This window comes from Glycine max, chromosome 13 (assembly GCF_000004515.6).
Source record: "Glycine max cultivar Williams 82 chromosome 13, Glycine_max_v4.0, whole genome shotgun sequence".
Lineage (NCBI taxonomy): Eukaryota > Viridiplantae > Streptophyta > Magnoliopsida > Fabales > Fabaceae > Glycine > Glycine max.
Window position 1 is genome coordinate 23,296,174 of NC_038249.2, and position 19,451 is coordinate 23,315,624.

At 32.0% G+C, this 19,451-nt stretch overlaps 4 protein-coding genes and 1 long non-coding RNA gene across 7 annotated transcripts; 2 read left to right on the plus strand and 3 right to left on the minus strand.

Annotated features, from left to right (window-relative positions):
* The first annotated feature begins 1,006 nt into the window (after window positions 1-1,006).
* LOC100798715 (monothiol glutaredoxin-S10) lies at window positions 1,007-6,276 on the plus strand. Of its 2 annotated transcripts, XR_005887830.1 has the most exons (6): window positions 1,007-1,393; window positions 3,455-3,803; window positions 3,907-3,981; window positions 4,234-4,321; window positions 5,634-5,660; window positions 5,954-5,998. XR_005887830.1 is itself a non-coding variant. In XM_003542398.5 (5 exons), the coding sequence occupies exons 1-5, from the start codon at window positions 1,319-1,321 to the stop codon at window positions 6,028-6,030; spliced, it is 603 nt and encodes a 200-aa protein (XP_003542446.3). In that variant the 5' UTR covers window positions 1,304-1,318; the 3' UTR covers window positions 6,031-6,276. The 2 variants fall into 2 exon arrangements, 1 of the variants encoding a protein (XP_003542446.3); XM_003542398.5 differs by lacking the exon at window positions 4,234-4,321 and having other exon boundaries at window positions 1,304-1,393; window positions 5,954-6,276.
* A 370-nt stretch (window positions 6,277-6,646) lies between these two features.
* LOC100500361 (tau class glutathione S-transferase) lies at window positions 6,647-8,678 on the minus strand. Of its 2 annotated transcripts, none has more exons than NM_001249948.2 (3): window positions 8,541-8,678; window positions 7,246-7,586; window positions 6,647-7,160 (listed from the first exon to the last, which is right to left on the minus strand). In NM_001249948.2, the coding sequence occupies exons 2-3, from the start codon at window positions 7,558-7,560 to the stop codon at window positions 6,804-6,806; spliced, it is 672 nt and encodes a 223-aa protein (NP_001236877.2). In that variant the 5' UTR covers window positions 7,561-7,586; window positions 8,541-8,678; the 3' UTR covers window positions 6,647-6,803. The 2 variants fall into 2 exon arrangements, with proteins under 2 accessions (NP_001236877.2, XP_040863706.1); XM_041007772.1 differs by lacking the exon at window positions 8,541-8,678 and adding an exon at window positions 8,369-8,523.
* A 447-nt stretch (window positions 8,679-9,125) lies between these two features.
* LOC100787435 (uncharacterized) lies at window positions 9,126-11,456 on the minus strand. Its single transcript, XR_001384104.2, has 3 exons — window positions 11,295-11,456; window positions 9,721-10,050; window positions 9,126-9,628 (listed from the first exon to the last, which is right to left on the minus strand). It is a non-coding gene; the product is annotated as an uncharacterized lncRNA (long non-coding RNA).
* An 819-nt stretch (window positions 11,457-12,275) lies between these two features.
* Window positions 12,276-12,791, minus strand: LOC102661112 (S-protein homolog 1). Its single transcript, XM_006595296.1, has one exon. The coding sequence runs from the start codon at window positions 12,789-12,791 to the stop codon at window positions 12,276-12,278; it is 516 nt and encodes a 171-aa protein (XP_006595359.1).
* A 938-nt stretch (window positions 12,792-13,729) lies between these two features.
* LOC100799768 (protein LOW PSII ACCUMULATION 1, chloroplastic) lies at window positions 13,730-16,331 on the plus strand. The gene is made up of 4 exons (XM_003542400.5): window positions 13,730-14,060; window positions 15,000-15,563; window positions 15,683-15,733; window positions 15,992-16,331. The coding sequence occupies exons 1-4, from the start codon at window positions 13,834-13,836 to the stop codon at window positions 16,128-16,130; spliced, it is 981 nt and encodes a 326-aa protein (XP_003542448.1). The 5' UTR covers window positions 13,730-13,833; the 3' UTR covers window positions 16,131-16,331.
* Window positions 16,332-19,451: the final 3,120 nt, after the last annotated feature.

Sequence of the window (19,451 nt, forward strand, 5' to 3'; positions counted from 1 at the left end):
ATTGAGACGGCGACATGTTTTTGTCAGATGGGAGTGGTCAGTAGCTAGAGTATGAGTATGACTTGTTCTACTTACCTCATGTGGCAGATCAAACCAAACATCCTTAAATATCAGAGACAGTGTAAGCAACAAAAACATGGTCTCATGGCATGTTGGGTAGACAATAGCAGTACTCCTCATCCCAAGGCTGCCACCTCCAATCAAGCAGGCCTAGTTGTCAGTCCACCCTCATGTTCACTAGATGACAGTGATACCACATTGCCATCACTATGAAGTGTTATCTCCAATGAAGTTGTGCAAGAGTGGACCATACACAAGCTGAGAGTTCATGATTGAATGCAAAATTGAAATCTGATTCCAAAACCATCCAGCTATGAGATGTGCCTTGGTTGACAAGGACACAAGACTGACATTTAAACCCATTTCAAATTGTTGAAAATTGAAATAGTCAAGCCGTTGTAGAGAAAAGCTACAATGTAACAACTTTGAATGTGACTATGGATGTTAGTTAGGGAAAATATACAAGAGGGAGAAGAATGATGATTAATTCAACGGATGTAGCCATGGCAAACCAAGATTCGAATTCCTGCTAGGACAGGTGCTTACATTTAGTGTTCGATTATACCTCGAACATAATTGCCTTTACCGGAGGACATAAAAAAAATATAAAAATCTAACTGATGTATCAATGACTTGGTGAGCTAGCTACTTGCATTTTTGGTTGCCAAAAATAATCTCAGTTTGTTGTCCATTATGAAGACCAGCACCTTGATCACTTTTAATTTGTTCTGTGGACAATCAACCTCATCACTTAACCTTTTTCTCGGGCCAGCATTAACGCCATCACAAGGAAATTCCCAATAGAACAAACAAAGAATTAATAGCACCAAAACAGTGGCATGTGATTGTGAAATACCAGCTCGTTTGAAATGACTATACAGGTCTAGACCATAGTAGTGGCCCATTAGGATTCTTCATATTTGAGTGGGTGAATGCATGACAATTTGGACCGAAGAAGTCCAGATTGGACATAAAAAAATAATAGGATACGTTACTTGTGATGTATATATAAGAATGACTTCTTATCCACAAGTTTAATCTTTTGGGGTGGGTCATGTAGGTTCATTTGGACAACGTACCTCAAAAGTTCATTTGAACTTTACACTTTTCTTTTCTTTTCTTTTTTTGCGTACTGGACAAAAGCTAGTGTCAAGAGTGGATCTCATAAGAGCGATCCTTGGATGGTAACAAAGAGGAGAGAGAATTGGCGTCTCTTTGATGGATCAAAATAGCTTGTTGAATATGCAAGCTACTTACTATGCACCTCTCAGATTTAGCATGTGTGGACTTTTATGCTACATGCATGATATTATGGATGAAGAAGTCCAAAACGGTTTGCTATTGCCACCTCCAATTGTTAATTTTTTTATTAGCAAATGTTAATGGTTAATTTGTTAGTTCTTATTAGCTAGAAGATTCAAGTCTACCATCTATTCCTCCCTCCCTTCTCCCTTCACCCCCAATTGCTAATGACAACCCTTAGATGTGTAATTTATTATAAGATTGAAATGTCCATTGCAATGGTGAGAAGAGGGAGTTTGAACGGATGGAAAGAGCGAAGGGAAGGGGTGGGGGTGGAAAAAACTGCCTTAGGGATAATTTGGTCTTTTCCTACTAGTTTTCAAAAAGTGGCAGTAAGAATGGCAATTGTGGTACTGGGAATAATAGTCTCCAAGTTTGATGCTATACCACACAAGGCCTCCCACTGACTACCAAAGCCTTTTTTCCCCTTCAAAAATTACACTGAATTTCGATTAATTTGAGTCCATTTGAATACATATACTAAGGTAGTTTTGTTTTTACTTTTTTCATTCACTTACTTGGTGTCAAGTTTCCTCTTTTATCTGTAAAAAAAAAAGAATTTCCTCTTTTAAGACCTATTACAAACTTTTGCAATACTATTAAGTTAGTAAGTATTACACATCTTGTACAATTTTTTTTTAGAGGTGAAATACAAAAATATAAAAATATACTTATTGATTTTTTTTTATTGATGTCATTGTTGACTTTAAGGTTTCAACAAAATAGGTGATATTATAGTATAAATTTTCACTTTTAAAATTTAAACAGTTTTACAAAAATTCATTTCATTTGTCAAATGGGCACTTTTATAAACTTAATTGATTAATCTAAAGTTTATCTGAATAGTAAGTAAAGTCTCTGACAAAAAATTATTTTTGTCGAGAAACGAACTCGAGTATTATTTGAATAATTTAATCTTAATTCTATGTGTCACTTGGTTAACATGAAGGTATTAAAAGCAAATTAATTACATTATTAATTAATAAATAATTAGTATAGTTGACTATTAAATCTACTTATCCTATAAAAAGAAATTAAGCATGGTTCATTGTCTTATTTTTTTATAAGAAGTCTTGAATGTAATTCCGATTAGGATACTTTATTTTTCACACGAAGGACTAAAATTATTTATTTTAAAAAATATAAAAAATATCTTGATTTTAAAATTAAAAGACTAAAATTAAGAATTTAATATTATAATGAGAAAAAAAATATAGTTTAGCTTTGGTGAATTGTAGTCACTTAAAATAGTACAAAACAAAAGTTTCTCTCCATTTATTTAATTGGAACGAAAGTAAAAAAAATTAAAAAAAAAATACAATTTTTTTCTTAAAAAAACATGCCTCTAAAATTACGAGTTATATAAAGTGGTAGACATCAAATGAACTAGTACTGAATTTGATGGATAGCATATGTCACTAACACTACTGGTTGAGAAAGTCAATGGAATATAGAATTATAGATACTTTGTTTGCAGGATAAAAGATAAAGGTGAGAAAATGAGCAAGAATATGAATAGAAAAAAAATAAAAATAGCATGTTTTTGTATTATTTGATAGACTTAAAAACTTTTTGTAGACGTATGTAAATCATACCAAATTATTTGTTTCCATTTATTTAATTGAAAAGAAAGTAAAATAATAATAATAATTTTCTTATCATCGTCTAGGCCTTCCACCCCCAACGCCCATCTCTGGTTTATTATTATTGGTGTGTTGCGGAGCTTCTTCTACAACCACCGCATTCTACCCGCTAAGCCCAAACCTAATTAAATTCCAAAGCAATAAGATCGGTTATGGATTGTATTTTTCGTCATTTGTATGATTCATGCCTTTGTTTATGCAAATGTTTCACATAGACACACTGCATCCAATGCAATTCCTACTTCCAACTAGCTAAAGAAATGTTTCTCCCATAATAGAAAAAATTACAACATATTTTAACATGTATATTATATAGAAATAGAATAAATGTTTACTTTATATAATTATAATTTATAATATAAGATTATTTTTAATTGAAATAGACAAACTATTCCTGTCTAACGTTGATTCTCCCGTGTGTTAAGTATATTTATAAATACTAAATGCAGGAAAAAAAGAATGGAAGAAGTAATAGTATGGCATTGGCATTGGGTAACGCTATTCCTCTCTCAAACTTGAAACCTTGTCCAAAGTTATCTTGTTGTTGTATGAAGAAACTCTTTTTCACTCACTCAGTCCCCATTTCTCGCATCCCAACAACGCCAAAGCGTACTCCCACCACCGTAGTTCGAGCCACTTCCTCTTTCGGGTCTCGCCTCGAAGACACCATCAAGAAGACTGTAGCCGAGAACCCAGTGGTGCTTTATTCCAAAACATGGTGCTCCTATTCTTCTGAGGTCAAAATCTTGTTCAAAAAGCTCGGCGTCGACCCATTGGTCTTCGAATTAGACGAAATGGGTGGGTATTCCAATTCAACTCTCTTTCTCTCAACCCTAACTATTCATTAAGGGGCAAATCATTCTACACTTATCATTTCGTTTGTATCTTAAATAAATGTTAGGTCCTCAAGGCCCACAGTTGCACAAGGTATTGGAAAGGATCACAGGGCAACACACTGTGCCAAATGTATTTATTGGTAACTAGTATTATTCTTCTTACTTAATCATACTCTCAGTCACTCATTGTCAGATAATTTATTGCTCACCCCTCACACACATGTCTATACACAAGACAAGAGAGAGAGGTCTTGGTAAAAAATTTCTCAATTTGATTCAACACACCTAGAAGCTTTCCTTTATAGGCTGATTACATGATGTAATATCTTTATCAGAAAACTCTAATTGTAGTGAAGTAGGGCATTAAATGCTTGGCTGATGATAGCATGCAGTTCAATTGTAGGTTTTGGTGCCAAGACTTCTTGCCGTTTTCTTCAGCTTTCTACTTAGGCAGTTAGGCACCTTCATTACTGCACTATGGTACAATTTAAATTGCAATTAAAAAATGGTGCTATCTTGGGGAAGCTATTAGGTTCATGTATTATTGACTGCTGGATAGCTGCTTGTCTTGAGGTTGTAAATCCATCTTGAGTGTGGTGTTATGCTCATTCTCAGTTTTCAAATTTCTTGCCAATGATTCAGATCATTTTTATAAAATGAAAAGTGTGAAAACTTTAATTTAGGACGTGATAATATTTTGTTCCTTTCATTAAATATCAACTATAATTTTAACCCAACGGAAGATACTAGAGATATTAGAATATGAGCTTATCTGCTTATATATTTCACTCATGCCCCTTAAGTTATGAAATGACAAAATCTTGTACAGAGTATAGACATCTGTGTATGTTCAACTTGAGCTGCTATATAGTCTAAATTATAACTTGAAAATTATATGACATATAGGACATATAAGAAGCACTTATAGGTTGAGGACATGCTGAATATGCTTAAAATCTAATGATTTACGAAACTAAGTCTATGTACCTCAAGAGAGAGAGAATTTCAAGTTCGGCTGTGAAAGTTTTACTGTTTTTTCTAATAAAAAAATCATTTGAGTGAAAAGAAATCATTACAACTGGGCTAGGATAAGGTATCATCTAAAAAGCACACAGATGACAGAATAACAAAACAGGATTTCTCAGTTTTTGTGGGAAGTGGGAACTATGAGGAAAAACCTCTAAGGAGACATTTCCAACCCAATTATCCTCCCAAATTTGAAATTAGTGTTGTCACACAAGCTAATAGAAATAAAAAAAAAATCTGACTTAGAAAGATAAACTCCCACTGTCCCACAAATTAACATTAGTTACCTAAAGTTGAATCATTAGGTTGGGGTAGCATCCATTTTCATCTCAACCATACCTATTTAAAGTCTAAACAACTTGGTGCCATAAAGGAGTAGTCTATTCAGACACCAAATTTCCTTAGCCCAACCTCCCTTTGCAACAAATCTGCTACTACACAAAGTTATTATTTGCACACAATTTGAGAGACAGTCAGATATCCAGTTTTCCCATCTAAGTCCACAGCCCTTTCTTTGAAGAATGTTACATTTGAAACTCCAACACATTCAACCATAAGCTTAATCGAAACCCAACTTGAAAACTAGGCCACATTGACCGCTCAAAATCCCTGAAAGTTCTTACGTTCAATTCAGGTCTCTATAATATTTCATACTTGAACAATGTATTGCATCCTCATATTATCTACAATAAAACCTTGCTTTTGAGTTCATCTTTTGAATGCAACAGTTTATAACCAATCCTAAAGTTGTTCTTCTTTATTGCAGGCGGCAAGCACATTGGCGGCTGTACAGGTATATTTTCCCTGTTTTTTTGTTTTTTATGTTATTGATTGTCTGGGTAAGGATGTCTTAACAGTTCATAACATCATTTTTCCCTCGGTGATTGAAGTGGTACTATTTTTTTTTTGGGTAATCTTATTTATTAATTTCAAAATATCTATAACTGCAAATTCAAACTGTCTGCATATACGACCTTGGTATTCTAAAAGTTTTAGAAGTTTAAGGCTATAAAGTTTAATAAAAACCTAAAAGTGTGATTTCTTTGTTTTTCTCCTTTTGACCAACATTGTTTTCTACTCATGCAGATACACTGAAGCTGTATCGGAAAGGAGAACTTGAACCTTTGCTATCAAAAGCTAATGCTAAAAAAACAGGGAGCTAAGCTGTTGACTGGCATCCTAAAGGGAACCTGATCCCGTTACCAAGTTGTTACTTTTAAGGTCAATGCAGTTTTCTCAATGTTATTGTTTGTCACAAATGATGGTTGAAAGAAATCAGACCGCACTGATAACTTGAAAATTGACGTTTAGTTAGGAATTTATAGTTACAAATATGCAGTTGAAAAGTTGCAACTTGGGATTGTACCTGGAATATGGATATATTTATATTTTACTTCTTAGTTAGTTAATGATTCTACTCGACCATTTTGTTTTAGATGGCACGATTGTCATGCTCAATCCAAAATACAATAAATAAGGCACAATCTAAATCATTCTTCATAGGACATATATTGAGTTTCCAATCAATCAAGAAGGCACATATGTACGTAATTGCTAACTTGAGACTGAGCCCGCAAAAATTTATTGGGTGGAATCAGAATTTTCCAATTTTATCAGAATTGTGAACCATATATATCTCTTAATTTTCTTGGAAGAGGCAAGGAAAGCCACTATTGGCTTATTGACTCCGCCATCTATCTCTAGCTTGTAAATTTAAATTGAAAGTTAAGGTGATATTAATTCAACTGTCCAAAGAACTGAACACAATTAAAACGCAAATTATTGTGAACACATTCTGCAGATTGAATGATGGTTGACATGTGAAGTAGCATCATTGAAACAAGAACATTATCCAATCCAATTATCCTAGCACAAGGAATTTTACTAAATGTAAAGGAGTATATCGTACAGATAACATATCAGTTCTAGCCAGCATTCATGCTATCTGGGATGGAACCATGGTCTCCCTCTTCTGCTTGTAATAATCAAACAACTCTTGGTGACTTGGGAAGTTTGTCTTGATAGCGGGGTGCTCCCTGAAGTTCTGAATCCAAGTAAACAAGCGAGGGAAATCATCCACAACTAAAACTTTAATACCAACAACATCTTCAATGACTCCAAAAAACAAGGCTATCCATCCCAAGTTTATGTCTAACAGTCCAATTTCTTCACCACCAAAATACTTCTTGTCCCCAATGGTTTCTTCTAATACTTTGAGCACTTCTCTGACTTCCTTTCTTGCCTTCTGAAACTCTTCTCCAACACTCACAAAGAATGACATAAAAGAAACGCTCTGCAATTGGGATTACAAATACAGATGAGAGAACAAGAATAGAGAGAATTGAAAATTTTAACTGTTTAACCAACAACCTTGTTACCTTTTCCTCTGCAAAACTAACCCAGAACCTTGCCACGGCCCTCTCATACGGGTCCTGTGGAAGCAAGTGTGGCTGTGGCCATGTTTCCTCTATGTATTCAAGAATAACCATGGATTCAGCGATTGGCTTTCCTTCAAGAACAAGAACTGGAACCTTTTTGTAAACTGGGTTATACTTCAACAGCAAATCAGAGAAATCAGGCTTGTTGAATTCTCCTTGTATATACTCATATTTTACGCCCTTCAGCTCTAAAGCCCATATGATCCTGTAAACGAATCCACTAGGCCAAACTCCCAGTAGCTTCACTTCTCCCATTGTATGGTGCAGGTGCGGTTCTTCAACTGCACGTTGTTTAAGTGATTGTTAGAGAACTTAGTATTTCCAAGTTTCACAAAATGGTACTCTACTACTTGTAAAATGTAAATCTTATTAGGAATGGATCATCTCATTAAATTTGATGTAAATGACTTGAGTTTACAAATATTGACAGTGTAAAGTATTTTGACATTGACTTCCAATATGATCTAACCACTTTACCAATATAAATAAGCCTCATTTAACATCTACGAGAAAAGAGACATACACAAATTTTGAATGACTTGTGTACACGAGAGTACCAATTTCCAAATGTTAATATACAGCAAAATTTGTCAAGGTTTAGGTTGACAAAATGAGAACGACCAAAAACAATGAGAGTAACATTTCCATTGTCTATCCCACTTCTTCTGTCTTTAGCTTATTCTGACCTTGTAGTGCCAGCAGAGAAGCAACCACACGATGTTAAAACATTAAATACACTTTATGAAATGATTTAAATTACTTCAAAAGAAAAAAGCATTGCATGAGTTTTGTGTTTTTTTATTTAAATTTTTTTTGCTGTTTGTGAGGGGTTATTTTCTGTTCCTTTTTTTCTTTTCTCAAGAAGATCCGAAGAAAAATGGAGCTGAAGCAAATAAAAATAGAATGACACAGGTTTTGAGTTTTGACATGTAATTTTGTTCTCAGAAAAGAACTGAACTTGAACAAAATTGTATTGATTTCAAAATTTGTTAGAGGAACTTCATACTGTTAATTCTATGACATAATTTGATAGAAGACTCAACACAAATGCATAAAATGGTACCTTATGACCAAGTCAAAGATCTTTTCCCGACATAGCAAGAGAAGCTGTCAAACTTGATATCATCTTATAATATGGCATCGAATTTCAATATTGGATATTTTGTTTAGCAGGCTAATCAAGTCCAAACTTCAAAATATCATCGATAAAATCTTTTACAAAAATATTGACTTACAGTTTAATCGTTAATGCAGAGTATCAACCGAGTGAGGGTAGTCCGATCCAATTCTGATCTCAAAGTGGATGAATTGGTTGTGAGAAAGAGGAAGCCATGATTTGGTCGTGTGTAAGGCTGCCAAGATTGACCATTCATACATGGTCTTTAGTTTTATTTTTTATACTATCGCATCAGTGTGTTAAAAAGTAGATTACTCCTTAAAATTATTAGATTAAGAGAAAATAAAAGATGAAAAGAATTTTTTTTAAATTACTCTAAAAACTAATTTGATTTACTCTTTATATATATTAGGTTAAAATACACTTTTAGTCGTTTATGTTTTCAACTAGTTTAATTTTAAAGAAACTCAATTTAATCTTTTATATTTTTAAAGTGAGTTAAAATAATTATTTCAAAATAATAATAATTTTTTTAGTTTGGAACATGAACTTATTTTTTGACTAATTCAAGATGTGAAACTTATCTTATTAGATTCATTTACATGAAAATTATGAAATCTAACTAAGGTTTGAATCAAACAAGAGTATGATGAAAATTGTGTGAAAAATAAGTCTCATGAGCAAAAAAAAATCTAATATTAGATTTTTTCAATTATTTAATTAGTCATTATCTAATTTAATGAATTATTGTCTTGATATGTGAAGTTTCAAAGTTGCATCATTGATACAAGAACATTATCTAATCAAATTATCCTTGCACAAGGAAGTTTACTAAAAGTCTAAAAGAATATATCGTAAAGATACATATCAGTTCTAGCCATCATTCATGCTATTTAGGAGGATGGAATAATAGTCTCCCTCTTTTGCTTGTAATAAACAAACAAATCTTGGTGATTTGGAAGGTTTGTTTTGATGGCCTGGTGCTCCCTGAAGTTCTGAATCCAAGTAAACAAGCAAGGGAAATCATCCACAACCAACACTTTAACACCAACAATATCTTCAATGACTCCAAATGACAAGGCTATCCACCCCAGATTTATGTCTAACAGTCCAATTTCTTCACCACCAAAATACTTTTTATCTCCAATGGTTTCTTCCAACACTTTGAGCACTTCTCTAACTTCCTTTGTTGCCTTCTGAAATACTCTGCAATTGGGATTACAAATATAGATATATAGATGAGATAACAACATTAGTGAGAATTAAAATTTCAACTGTTTAACCAACAACCTTGTTACCTTTTCCTCAGCAAAACTAACCCAAAACCGTGCCATGGCCCTTTTATATGGGTCCTTAGGAAGCAAGGGTGGCTGTGGCCATATTTCCTCTATGTATTCAAGAATAACCATGGATTCGGCAATTGGTTTTCCATCAAGAACAAGGACTGGAACCTTTTTGTAAACTGGGTTATACTTCAATAGCAAATCAGTGAAATCAGACTTGTGGAATTCTCCTTGTATATATTCATACTTTACACCCTTGAGCCCTAAAGCCCATATGATCCTGTAAACGTATGGACTAGGCCAAACGCCCAGTAGCTTCACTTATCCCATGGTGCAGCTCTGCAACTGCACGTTGTTATAGTGATTCTTAAAGAAGTTAGAAAAAAAGAATGGTTGCAATATTTTCCAAGTTTCACCAAAATGGTACTATACTACTTTTAAACCTTATTAGAAATGGATCATCTCATTATGAAATGAGTTTAATTTCTATACTTTGTCAACCAATCCAAAATCACAATTAGTATCACGTGCAAGATTATCATAAAAATCAACAAACTAAACATATATATCAATTTGAAATTGAATGAAAGTATAAAAATCCTTTACATACACTATTTACTCTAAAGTTATATTCAAATTATGTATTTGTCTCTCTCTCGATAGATATTAAATAGGCCTCATTTGACGTCTGAGTAGAGCGATATACACACACAAAAAAAAAAACAGCAGAAATCGTCAAGGTCTAGGTTAGCATGATGAGAATGACCAAAAACACTAAGAGCGACATTTCCATTGTGTCACACTTCTTCTGCCTTCAGCTTATGCTCACCTTGTGGTGCCAGAAGAGTAGCAACCTCTCAATGTTAAAACATTGTATACACCTTATAAAAATGTTTTAAATAACTTTAATACAAAGCAATGCATGAGTTTTGTATTTTCTTTTAACATTTTTATTTTTTTGCTGTTTGTGAAGAGCTATTTTTCTTTTCTCAAGAAGATCCGAAGGAAAATGAAGCTCAAGCAAAGAAAATTGAATGGCAAAGGTTTTGACATGTGATTTTTAGTTCTCAGAAAAGAACTGAATCGCTTCTTCTTGAACTGAATAGTATTAATTTAAAAAATTGTTAGAGCAACTTCATACATATCATTAATTCAATAACATCATTGCCACTTCCAAAACCTTTTCTCAGAAAAGAACTGAATCGCTTCTTCTTGAACTGAATAGTATTAATTTAAAAAATTGTTAGAGCAACTTCATACATATCATTAATTCAATAACATCATTGCCACTTCCAAAACCTTGTCAGCCACACCACTATACCTCTGGATTATATATAGATCACTGTGCAATAAATAAGAAACAAATAAAGTGAATATAGCTGATTGCACATATGGAGGTTTTGATAGAAGACTCAAGACAAATGCATAAAATGGTAACTCGTGGCCAAGTTAAAGATCTTTTGTTTAGCAAGAGAAACTGAAAGACATGATATCATCAATCATATGGCATCAAAACTTAATATTGAATATTTTGTTTAGCTGGTTAATCAAGTTCAAACTGCAAAAAAAAAAAAAAAAACAAGACTTACAATTATTGGGTATTGATCTTTAATGCAGAGTGTCAAAACTGAAGGTGAGGGCTGTTTGATCCAATTCTGGGGTGGAATGGTCTCGCTACTAATATTTTGACCATTCAAACGTGGCTTCTACTTTATGCAGACTTCTCTCTTTGTCATTTTTTTAAAACTATCATAGTATACGTTTTCATGCTAATAATATATATATATAGTTAAAATGTATTGAAATCTATAAAATCAGAAAAGAGTTATTAAATATTAGGTAAGACTCATTCAATTTTATAATTCTTAATAAATTTTAACCAATGAAAAAAGATATATTCAAAAGAGTCACTTTAGCATTTATAATTTATATATTACTGGTAATTTCAACTAAAGAATTAAAATGGTTAAATGAGGATAAAAGTTTAATTGTGTAAGAAATTAGGACTTGAATAAATTACAAATTTCGGCGGACAAAAATAAGAGACTAAATTGAATTAAAACTCGTATAAATTTTAAAGTGAAACAAAATAAAACTCAATCCCAACACTTTGTAATTTGATTTTGATTCATCTAAATTTTCATTGCATTCTTGATTTTGTCTTTGCTTGTTTTCTAAAAAAGAGAATGTAGTAAAAAAAATATTACTACTTGTCAATATTAATCATTCTTTTTTTTCAATCAAATCAAACCTAATCCATCTTTTGTGGCTCATATTAGAATCGTTGTTGTGAAGTGCAAATTGATATTCGATACCTAAGAATGATACTCCATTTTAACCACTTTGGAAATTATTGTTTGAAACGATCTGTTACATTCCATCATCCCAAATTAAAACAAATAATTAAAACAAAAAACAAACTAAAACCTAAATTAAACTTACAACAGAAAAATATTAAACATTGCATTTCTAAATTATAAAAAGCTGTCATACTTTTTTCTAAAAGTATGATTTATTGAAAAACTGAAAAAAAAAATAGAGAAAGAAACGTATCTTGTGATCTTCATTCTTCACTCTCCAGCATCCCAGTAATAATACAAATCATCAACGTTTTGATGAATATTTGTTAGGTAAATCCCGTCATCCCTAGCACTCCAAATGCACTTCTTCCAATCACACTTTTGAAAAAGACGTTCATCGTACCAAAAAACATCAAATGTAGCACTTTCACAAGCATTGTTGTTGTCCTTCTTCACATGGCACCAAAATAGTGTTGAGTGGGCGAAATCTGTCCTAAAACTCCAAGTGAAATTGGACCCTTGAGATAGGTTGCGGACACCCAAATCATCATCTGCGGATTTGCAATGGGCTAATAGGTTTTGGTTGTTCCTTAGCCCATTGACAATGTACACATGCCACTTTACGAATTCAGGGTAAACATCTGAAGCAATTGGAGAGGCAAAGGCCAAAATAAATATTGCCAAAATAGCTGAAATTCTATTCTTCTTTTCCATTTTCACTTCTTTTGCTTTGGAGAGCTCAATGGAGTAGTTTAATATATAAATTGTAGTTGTTCCACTTTCCATCATGGGTAAAAAGATTGAATCGTTTGTGGGAATTTTTGGCATTTATGAAGTAGCATGCTGCTTGAGAAAAAAAGGAAGATATAGCATGCTGCCGTTTAAATAGACAGGGGAAGGTTTTATTTTCGGGCCATGGTATGCTTTATTGCATGGATGTACAATTAAAATTAGTAATTGGCTTAAATGGACATAGGACTGTTACAGTGGAAAAATAAAATGTAATAATAACATCCATTAATTAGAAAACCAATCATTGATATTATAATTAATTTTAAATTTTGATATATATGTGTATATATATATATATATATATATATATATATATATATATATATATATATTTGATTTTATCACAATTTTTAATTGTTGGCTTTTTTTAATTAACGATTGTGAATGTATTTTATTTTTTAAAGTATATTTTTTAACTATGAAGAGTCAAATCTTAGAAACAGAAGGTCAACAGAAGTTTGGTCAAGTGAAAATGAGTTAATCCTGTACAATGTGGTAAAGGTTAGAATCCTTGCTATAAAAAAAAACAAAGTACCTCAAGTTAAATTCAATTTTAAAAAAAAAATCATTTTCTTTTGTACGGTTCATTTTTTGCTTAAATAAATTATTTTCTCATTTACATTTAGGTTACTTTATTTTTTATCCCCTGCATTTGAATGTCTTTTTTAGTCTCTCAATCTCAAGAAAAATGTTTCTTTTTTGTTTTTTTCTGAATTGTGATTGATTTTTGGCTGTTTGAGTGCATACATAATACATTGTGACTATTTCTAATCGCATGGATTGAAAAGAGTGTATTTCAAAATTGATATAGAAAAAAAAATTAACTCCAAAGGAGAAAAAAAAAGTGAGAGACAAAAATATATTTAACATTTTTCGAAAATAATAATAATAAATTAATAATGGGTTGCGGGTAGGGGTAAGCGTGGCAATACGAGAATCATCCAAATAAGGAGATGAATGGCCTCAGAATTTAGTTGAGTTCAGTTGCAGACCTTCACATGGCAAAATCATTCTTCACTTAGTTAGGAACCGAACCATGGCTATAACGTTCGGTTTAGTGACTCCTAACTCCAACACTTTGTGTCTCACTCTCACCACACCACCCCTCATCGCCAATCATCGTACTACTAATGTTGTGTTCTCTGGTCAAAGTGTCTTCAGCTATGGACACACTAATCTTTCTTATTCACACCAAAGGGCTTCTTCCTTTGCCACTATTGTCTGTTCTGCTGCTAATAAACCATCCTCTTCTTCTGAAATTAGGTACCCTCTCTCTCTCTCTCTCTCTCTCTCTCTCTCTCTCTCTCATGGAACAAGCAACCAATTGGGAACAATTTCTTAATTTTTGTAAAAAAAAAAATAGTTTCATTTTTTCAATAGTTAACTGTTCTTTGATTGACACTTTGGAGTGTTTTCCGGAAGATAAATTGTGTTTATATAAGTTTTTTTTTTTTATCAACAAAGAAGATAGGAAGAAAAAAGAGAGAAGTGTGTGATGAGGTTGTTGGTATGTTAGAAAGAAAGAACAGAAGTAAAATAATGTTGCAGAAAGTATTATAGAAATGTGTTGTAGAAATAATGTAACCCTCTTCCGAATGGTGTTTGTTATATTAAAGTATATTCTATTTCTAATTTAATTGTAATCAGGATGTAGAGTTGAGATGCATGACATGATCATACATACGTACATATGCATAGTACAGGTAGCATTAGCATAAGAGGAAAATGTAGCTATCAATTGATCATTACTCATTAGAATTGATGCCGAGAGTGGCATTGAATGGCCACAAACAAACATGTAATTTTAGTTTTAAGTTCATAATTTCACATGTTGATCATATATTTGGAATTCCTGGTACCCCTTTTCAGTTTTCATGACAGTGTGACACGAAGCCTGAAAAAGAAAAGAATAGGATCAAATGAGTATGGTTTGCATTGGAATTAGGTTTTATATGGAGTGTTTATGAGGAACATTCCACGATGAAAGGTAAAATAATCATTATAATCTGAAGCATCATTTAGAAGATCTTTTTGTCAGCAATGTTGCATGGTTAATTTGTTTGGGCAAACCTCTCAAATGAATGCAGAGTTCACTCAACTTTCTTCTTTTCTTATGGTTTCTCCTCTTTATGCAATGCTTGTTTCATCAGGTTCTATTAGCCAGTGATGCTTCATCAATCATTAATCATATTTGTTCTTCAGCTCTACAGCCAAGATAAGGAGCGAGGTTCTCTCTCCCTTTCGTTCAGTTAGGATGTTCTTTTATATTGCTTTTGTTGCAAGTGGTGCTCTTGGGGGATTCATAGCAACCACACAACTAATTGGTGCACTGGCTAACTCATCAAGAGCATCTGAAGTCCCTGAGATTCTGAAGGGCCTTGGCATCGACCTTGCAGCAGTGTCTTTATTTGCTTTCTTGTATTTCAGAGAGAACAAAGCAAAGAATGCACAAGTGGCTCGCCTATCAAGAGAGGAAAGCTTATCAAATCTTAAGCTCCGTGTGGATGAGAAGAAGATCATTCCTGTGAACTCATTGAGAGGGATTGCTCGACTTGTCATCTGTGCTGGCCCTGCATCCTTTGTAACCGAGTCTTTTAAGCGCAGTGAGCCTTTCACCGATAGTCTTTTGGATAGAGGGGTGCTTGTTGTGCCCTTTGTAACAGATGGAAATTCACCTGCTTTGGAGTTTGAGGAGACTGAGGAACTTGCCACTAGAAGGAAGAGACTCTGGCAACTGGCTCCAGTTTACATCAATGAGTGGTCTGAGTATGTCTATGAGGATTATAAAAAGCTTAACATCTTCATTCATATTAATTTTTCAATATGCAATTGAATTTATTTATTTTTTCTGATTTTTTGAAAAACTGTTCCTGTATTTTCAATAGGTGGTTAGATGAGCAAAAGAAGTTAGCTGGTGTACCTTCTGATTCTCCAGTGTAAGTGCTATCCATGTTGGTGCTGACAAGTATATATGTGGAGATGTCTAACTTTTCAGCTAAAGATCATGCACATCTGTTCCTTTAAATGAAAAGTTTTACAGTCATATGAGGTTATAGTTTTGCAGTGAAATTGTAAGTCATATTATATGGTAAAGGTAGGATAGATACTCTAATGAAAAGCCATTTTTAGTTTGGGATGCATGTGTTACAGTGAACACTGCACAAGAACTTAGACATTTTACTCTCTTTGTACAGGTACCTATCCCTACGCTTGGATGGTCGTGTTCGTGGCAGTGGTGTTGGTTATCCTCCTTGGAATGCTTTGGTTGCACAATTACCACAGGTAAAGGGAATGTGGACTGGCCTACTAGATGGCTTTGATGGTAGAGTTTAGAAGAGCAAGTGTTTTTTTCTACTTCTGAAGGTTGAACTCTCATACTTACCCCCTCCCCCACAAAACAAAAAGTTCTTCAGCCCGTTTTCTTCATATTCTCTTTCTGGTTTTGTTTCTAATAGTGGAGATTCCATTAAACTTTTATGATTTGATTTTAATTGTATTTATTATTTATTATTTATTTTATTTTATTTTTGCTTTGATCTTCTTGCTAACATGTTTAGATATGCTTTAGTGGCTCTAGGTCAAATGAGGACTATTTATATTTTGGGCAAATTACGCTCTCAAGCCTTAAGGTTTAATTAAATTATTACACTTGATATCCTTTTACTTTACTTTGACCTTCCAACTTCCAAGATCTATAAAACTGTAAGAAATCAAGGGAAGTCCGTGTTATTGGAAAGGATTATGTTGTTCTATAAATTAAAGGAAGTTTGTGTAATTGTGTAGGATTAAAAAGGAAAGGAAAGTGAAATTTTGTTAAACTTCAAGGAGGTGCAAGTGTAATTTGTCCTTATATTTTCCATTTTTTAAAGATAACTGATTGTTTTGCATTAGAATCTGTATTGATCCCTTCTTGACGATTGTCATTTAGTAATATTAGCTTTTGTATGATTGTAGTAAGTGACAAGTTGTGTAATGATTGACTGTAATATATACCTAATACACCAAAAGGCATGAATTGTTAAGCATTATGTTAGCACTTAGCTTGATGCGACTTGCAGAACACGGTGAAGTCGTGTTAATTGTACATAAAAAGAATTCGCATAGTTCACGTGATACATCGATATCACCATTTCTTTTCAAGATATCATTTAGCTATTTTAGTTACGAATTGGTGATAGAATGTACCTTGAAACACCATGTGAAATATAAAATATTGTATAATAATGATGAAAACGTAATATTATATAATGATATATGATAAAGATAATTTAAAATTAGGGTTTAAAGAATAATAAAAATTAGATGAAAGTAAGAGTTTAGATAAGATTTAAAGACTAACAAACATGACAATAAGATAAGCATTTATCATCTTTTTTTTTTCATTGCTCGTCAACCATCTTAATTTTTTAGTGATATTTTATTGAAAAATATATACCTATTTTGAAAGTATATTCCTCGAACTATGAATTATAGTTCCAGAGGTAGAGGTACATTTCTAGAATAGGTATATCTAATTCCAGAAATACATTTTTGAAAAGAAAAAAGGGTGCACTTCTTAAAAAAAAAAAAAAGAAGATATAATTGGTAACTGAGGCGGCGTAGAAAGGGGCTATCAGGTGTACTTAGAAAAAAAGGTGTAAATAGAAAGAATCCAAATTAATATTAAGACCCAGCACAATGCCTTCAAAAGACCCCCTCATTCTTATAAATAAAGTAAGAGAATTGTTATTGGCCTCACTCTCATCTATTGGCCCCCCTAAGGGCTAACAACTGTTTTATTTCCAAAATATCTTTCCTACGAAATCATGATTTTATTATATAATAGTGTACAAAATTCATAATGGAAACATATTTTCATTGTAGTGTAGCAGGTGTGAACAAAATTACGGAACGAAAATATATTTTCGTTTCAGATTTTGTATGTATTATCATGTTTCTGTTGTGTAAATTTTTTGTACCCTTTTTATTCAATGAAAATGTGTTTCCGTTAGATGTTTTTTGATGAAAAATTAATGGGTAAAATATGTTTGGGGTCCCTGCAAAATTTGAAAAGTGTTAATTTGGTGCCTATAAAAATAAAATGTATTTTTTTATGATTCTCAATGGTAACTCCGTTAAGTGGTTCTCTTAACCCATTCGAAAAATTACAATTTTGAGAAGGTTTTAGTCGTAAAAAAATGTTTAATTCATTTTGGGAGGTTTTAACCACCACAAACTATTTTATTCGATTGTAATTTCATGGAAGTTTATTGGTCACTTTAGATTACAGTCTAAAGTCTAACAAAGTTACCATTGAGGACAATAAAAAAATGTTTTATTTTTACAGGATCAAACTAATACGAAAAGTTTTATGAAAACCAAATTAATATTTTTCAAATTTTACAGGGGTACGAACATATTTTACCCAAAACTAATTGTAGAAATAAGTTAGCTTTTTTACTTAAATTAATTTTGATACAAATTATATGAATGATGGCACACATTACCTTTTTAAACAATAATCAATCAAATTAATTGTTACATAAATTAATCTTTTTAATTGTAATCAAATTAATATCATCAATTGATTTAATTATTGTTAATAAAGTTAATTCTTATAATAATTAATTTCATTATTTTTATAAATGGTAACTTGTATCCAATTAATTTAATTTTAATTGAAAAATATATTGAATACTATTAAAAATGATAAATTATATCACAATTAATTTGATTACTTTTAAAAAAAAAGTAACTTACATTTATAATTAATAAAAAAAATTATAAAACACAATGAAAATACGATTTTATTGTACTCTTTATCCAGAGGTCAAATGAAATCATATTTTTATTGTGTATCTAACACAATGATAAGAAAAAGGAGATACTAGTAAGAGAATGGGGAAATAAGAAGGAGTTGGGTGTTTGAATAGAGGTAAAATGGTTTTTATAGGGAGTGTAGGAACCAATAGTAATTTTGATAGAATCAACATCATATATATATATATATATGAAACCTAAAAGAATGTCAAGAAAACATTTGTCACACCACACTAAAACAAAGTCAACTTTCACAATCGTATTCGAAGCATATATCATTACCAAATTAGTAATTGGATATGAGTCCCTAGTGGCTGAATTCAGGATCTGAAGGGGAGCAAATTATTTTTAAAAAATTAATAATATTTGTTATTATGAAAATAAAACATAAAATAAGATAAAATATATTTTGTCTCTTTAAAACTTTTAAAGTTCAATATATTTTTATCAGTTTTTCATCTCTCATTCAAAACGTACCACTTTTAGTCCTCAAAGTACTTTATATAAAGTGTTATTTAAACCATTTTAAGAAACAAAAGTGATCTAATTCAAAATTAGAAGATAAAAATGGACAAAAAATTTAGAGAAACTAAAAACAAACTTAAAAAATTTTAGAAAAATAAAAAATATATTTTATCTTCTAAAACAGAATGAAATGTCTAACCAAATAAGTATAAAAAGAAGAAGAAAAATTACTAAAGAAACTAGTCTATAAAAGGTAAAAGTTGATGACAATTAAAAAATTAAAGACAACGGCTAAATAATAAAATTAGAGGGGGGAAATTGACAACACAAAAAATATCATAATGTTTTTCACAAAGTAAGGGGGTGCAGAGTAATTAACATGTAGGTTCA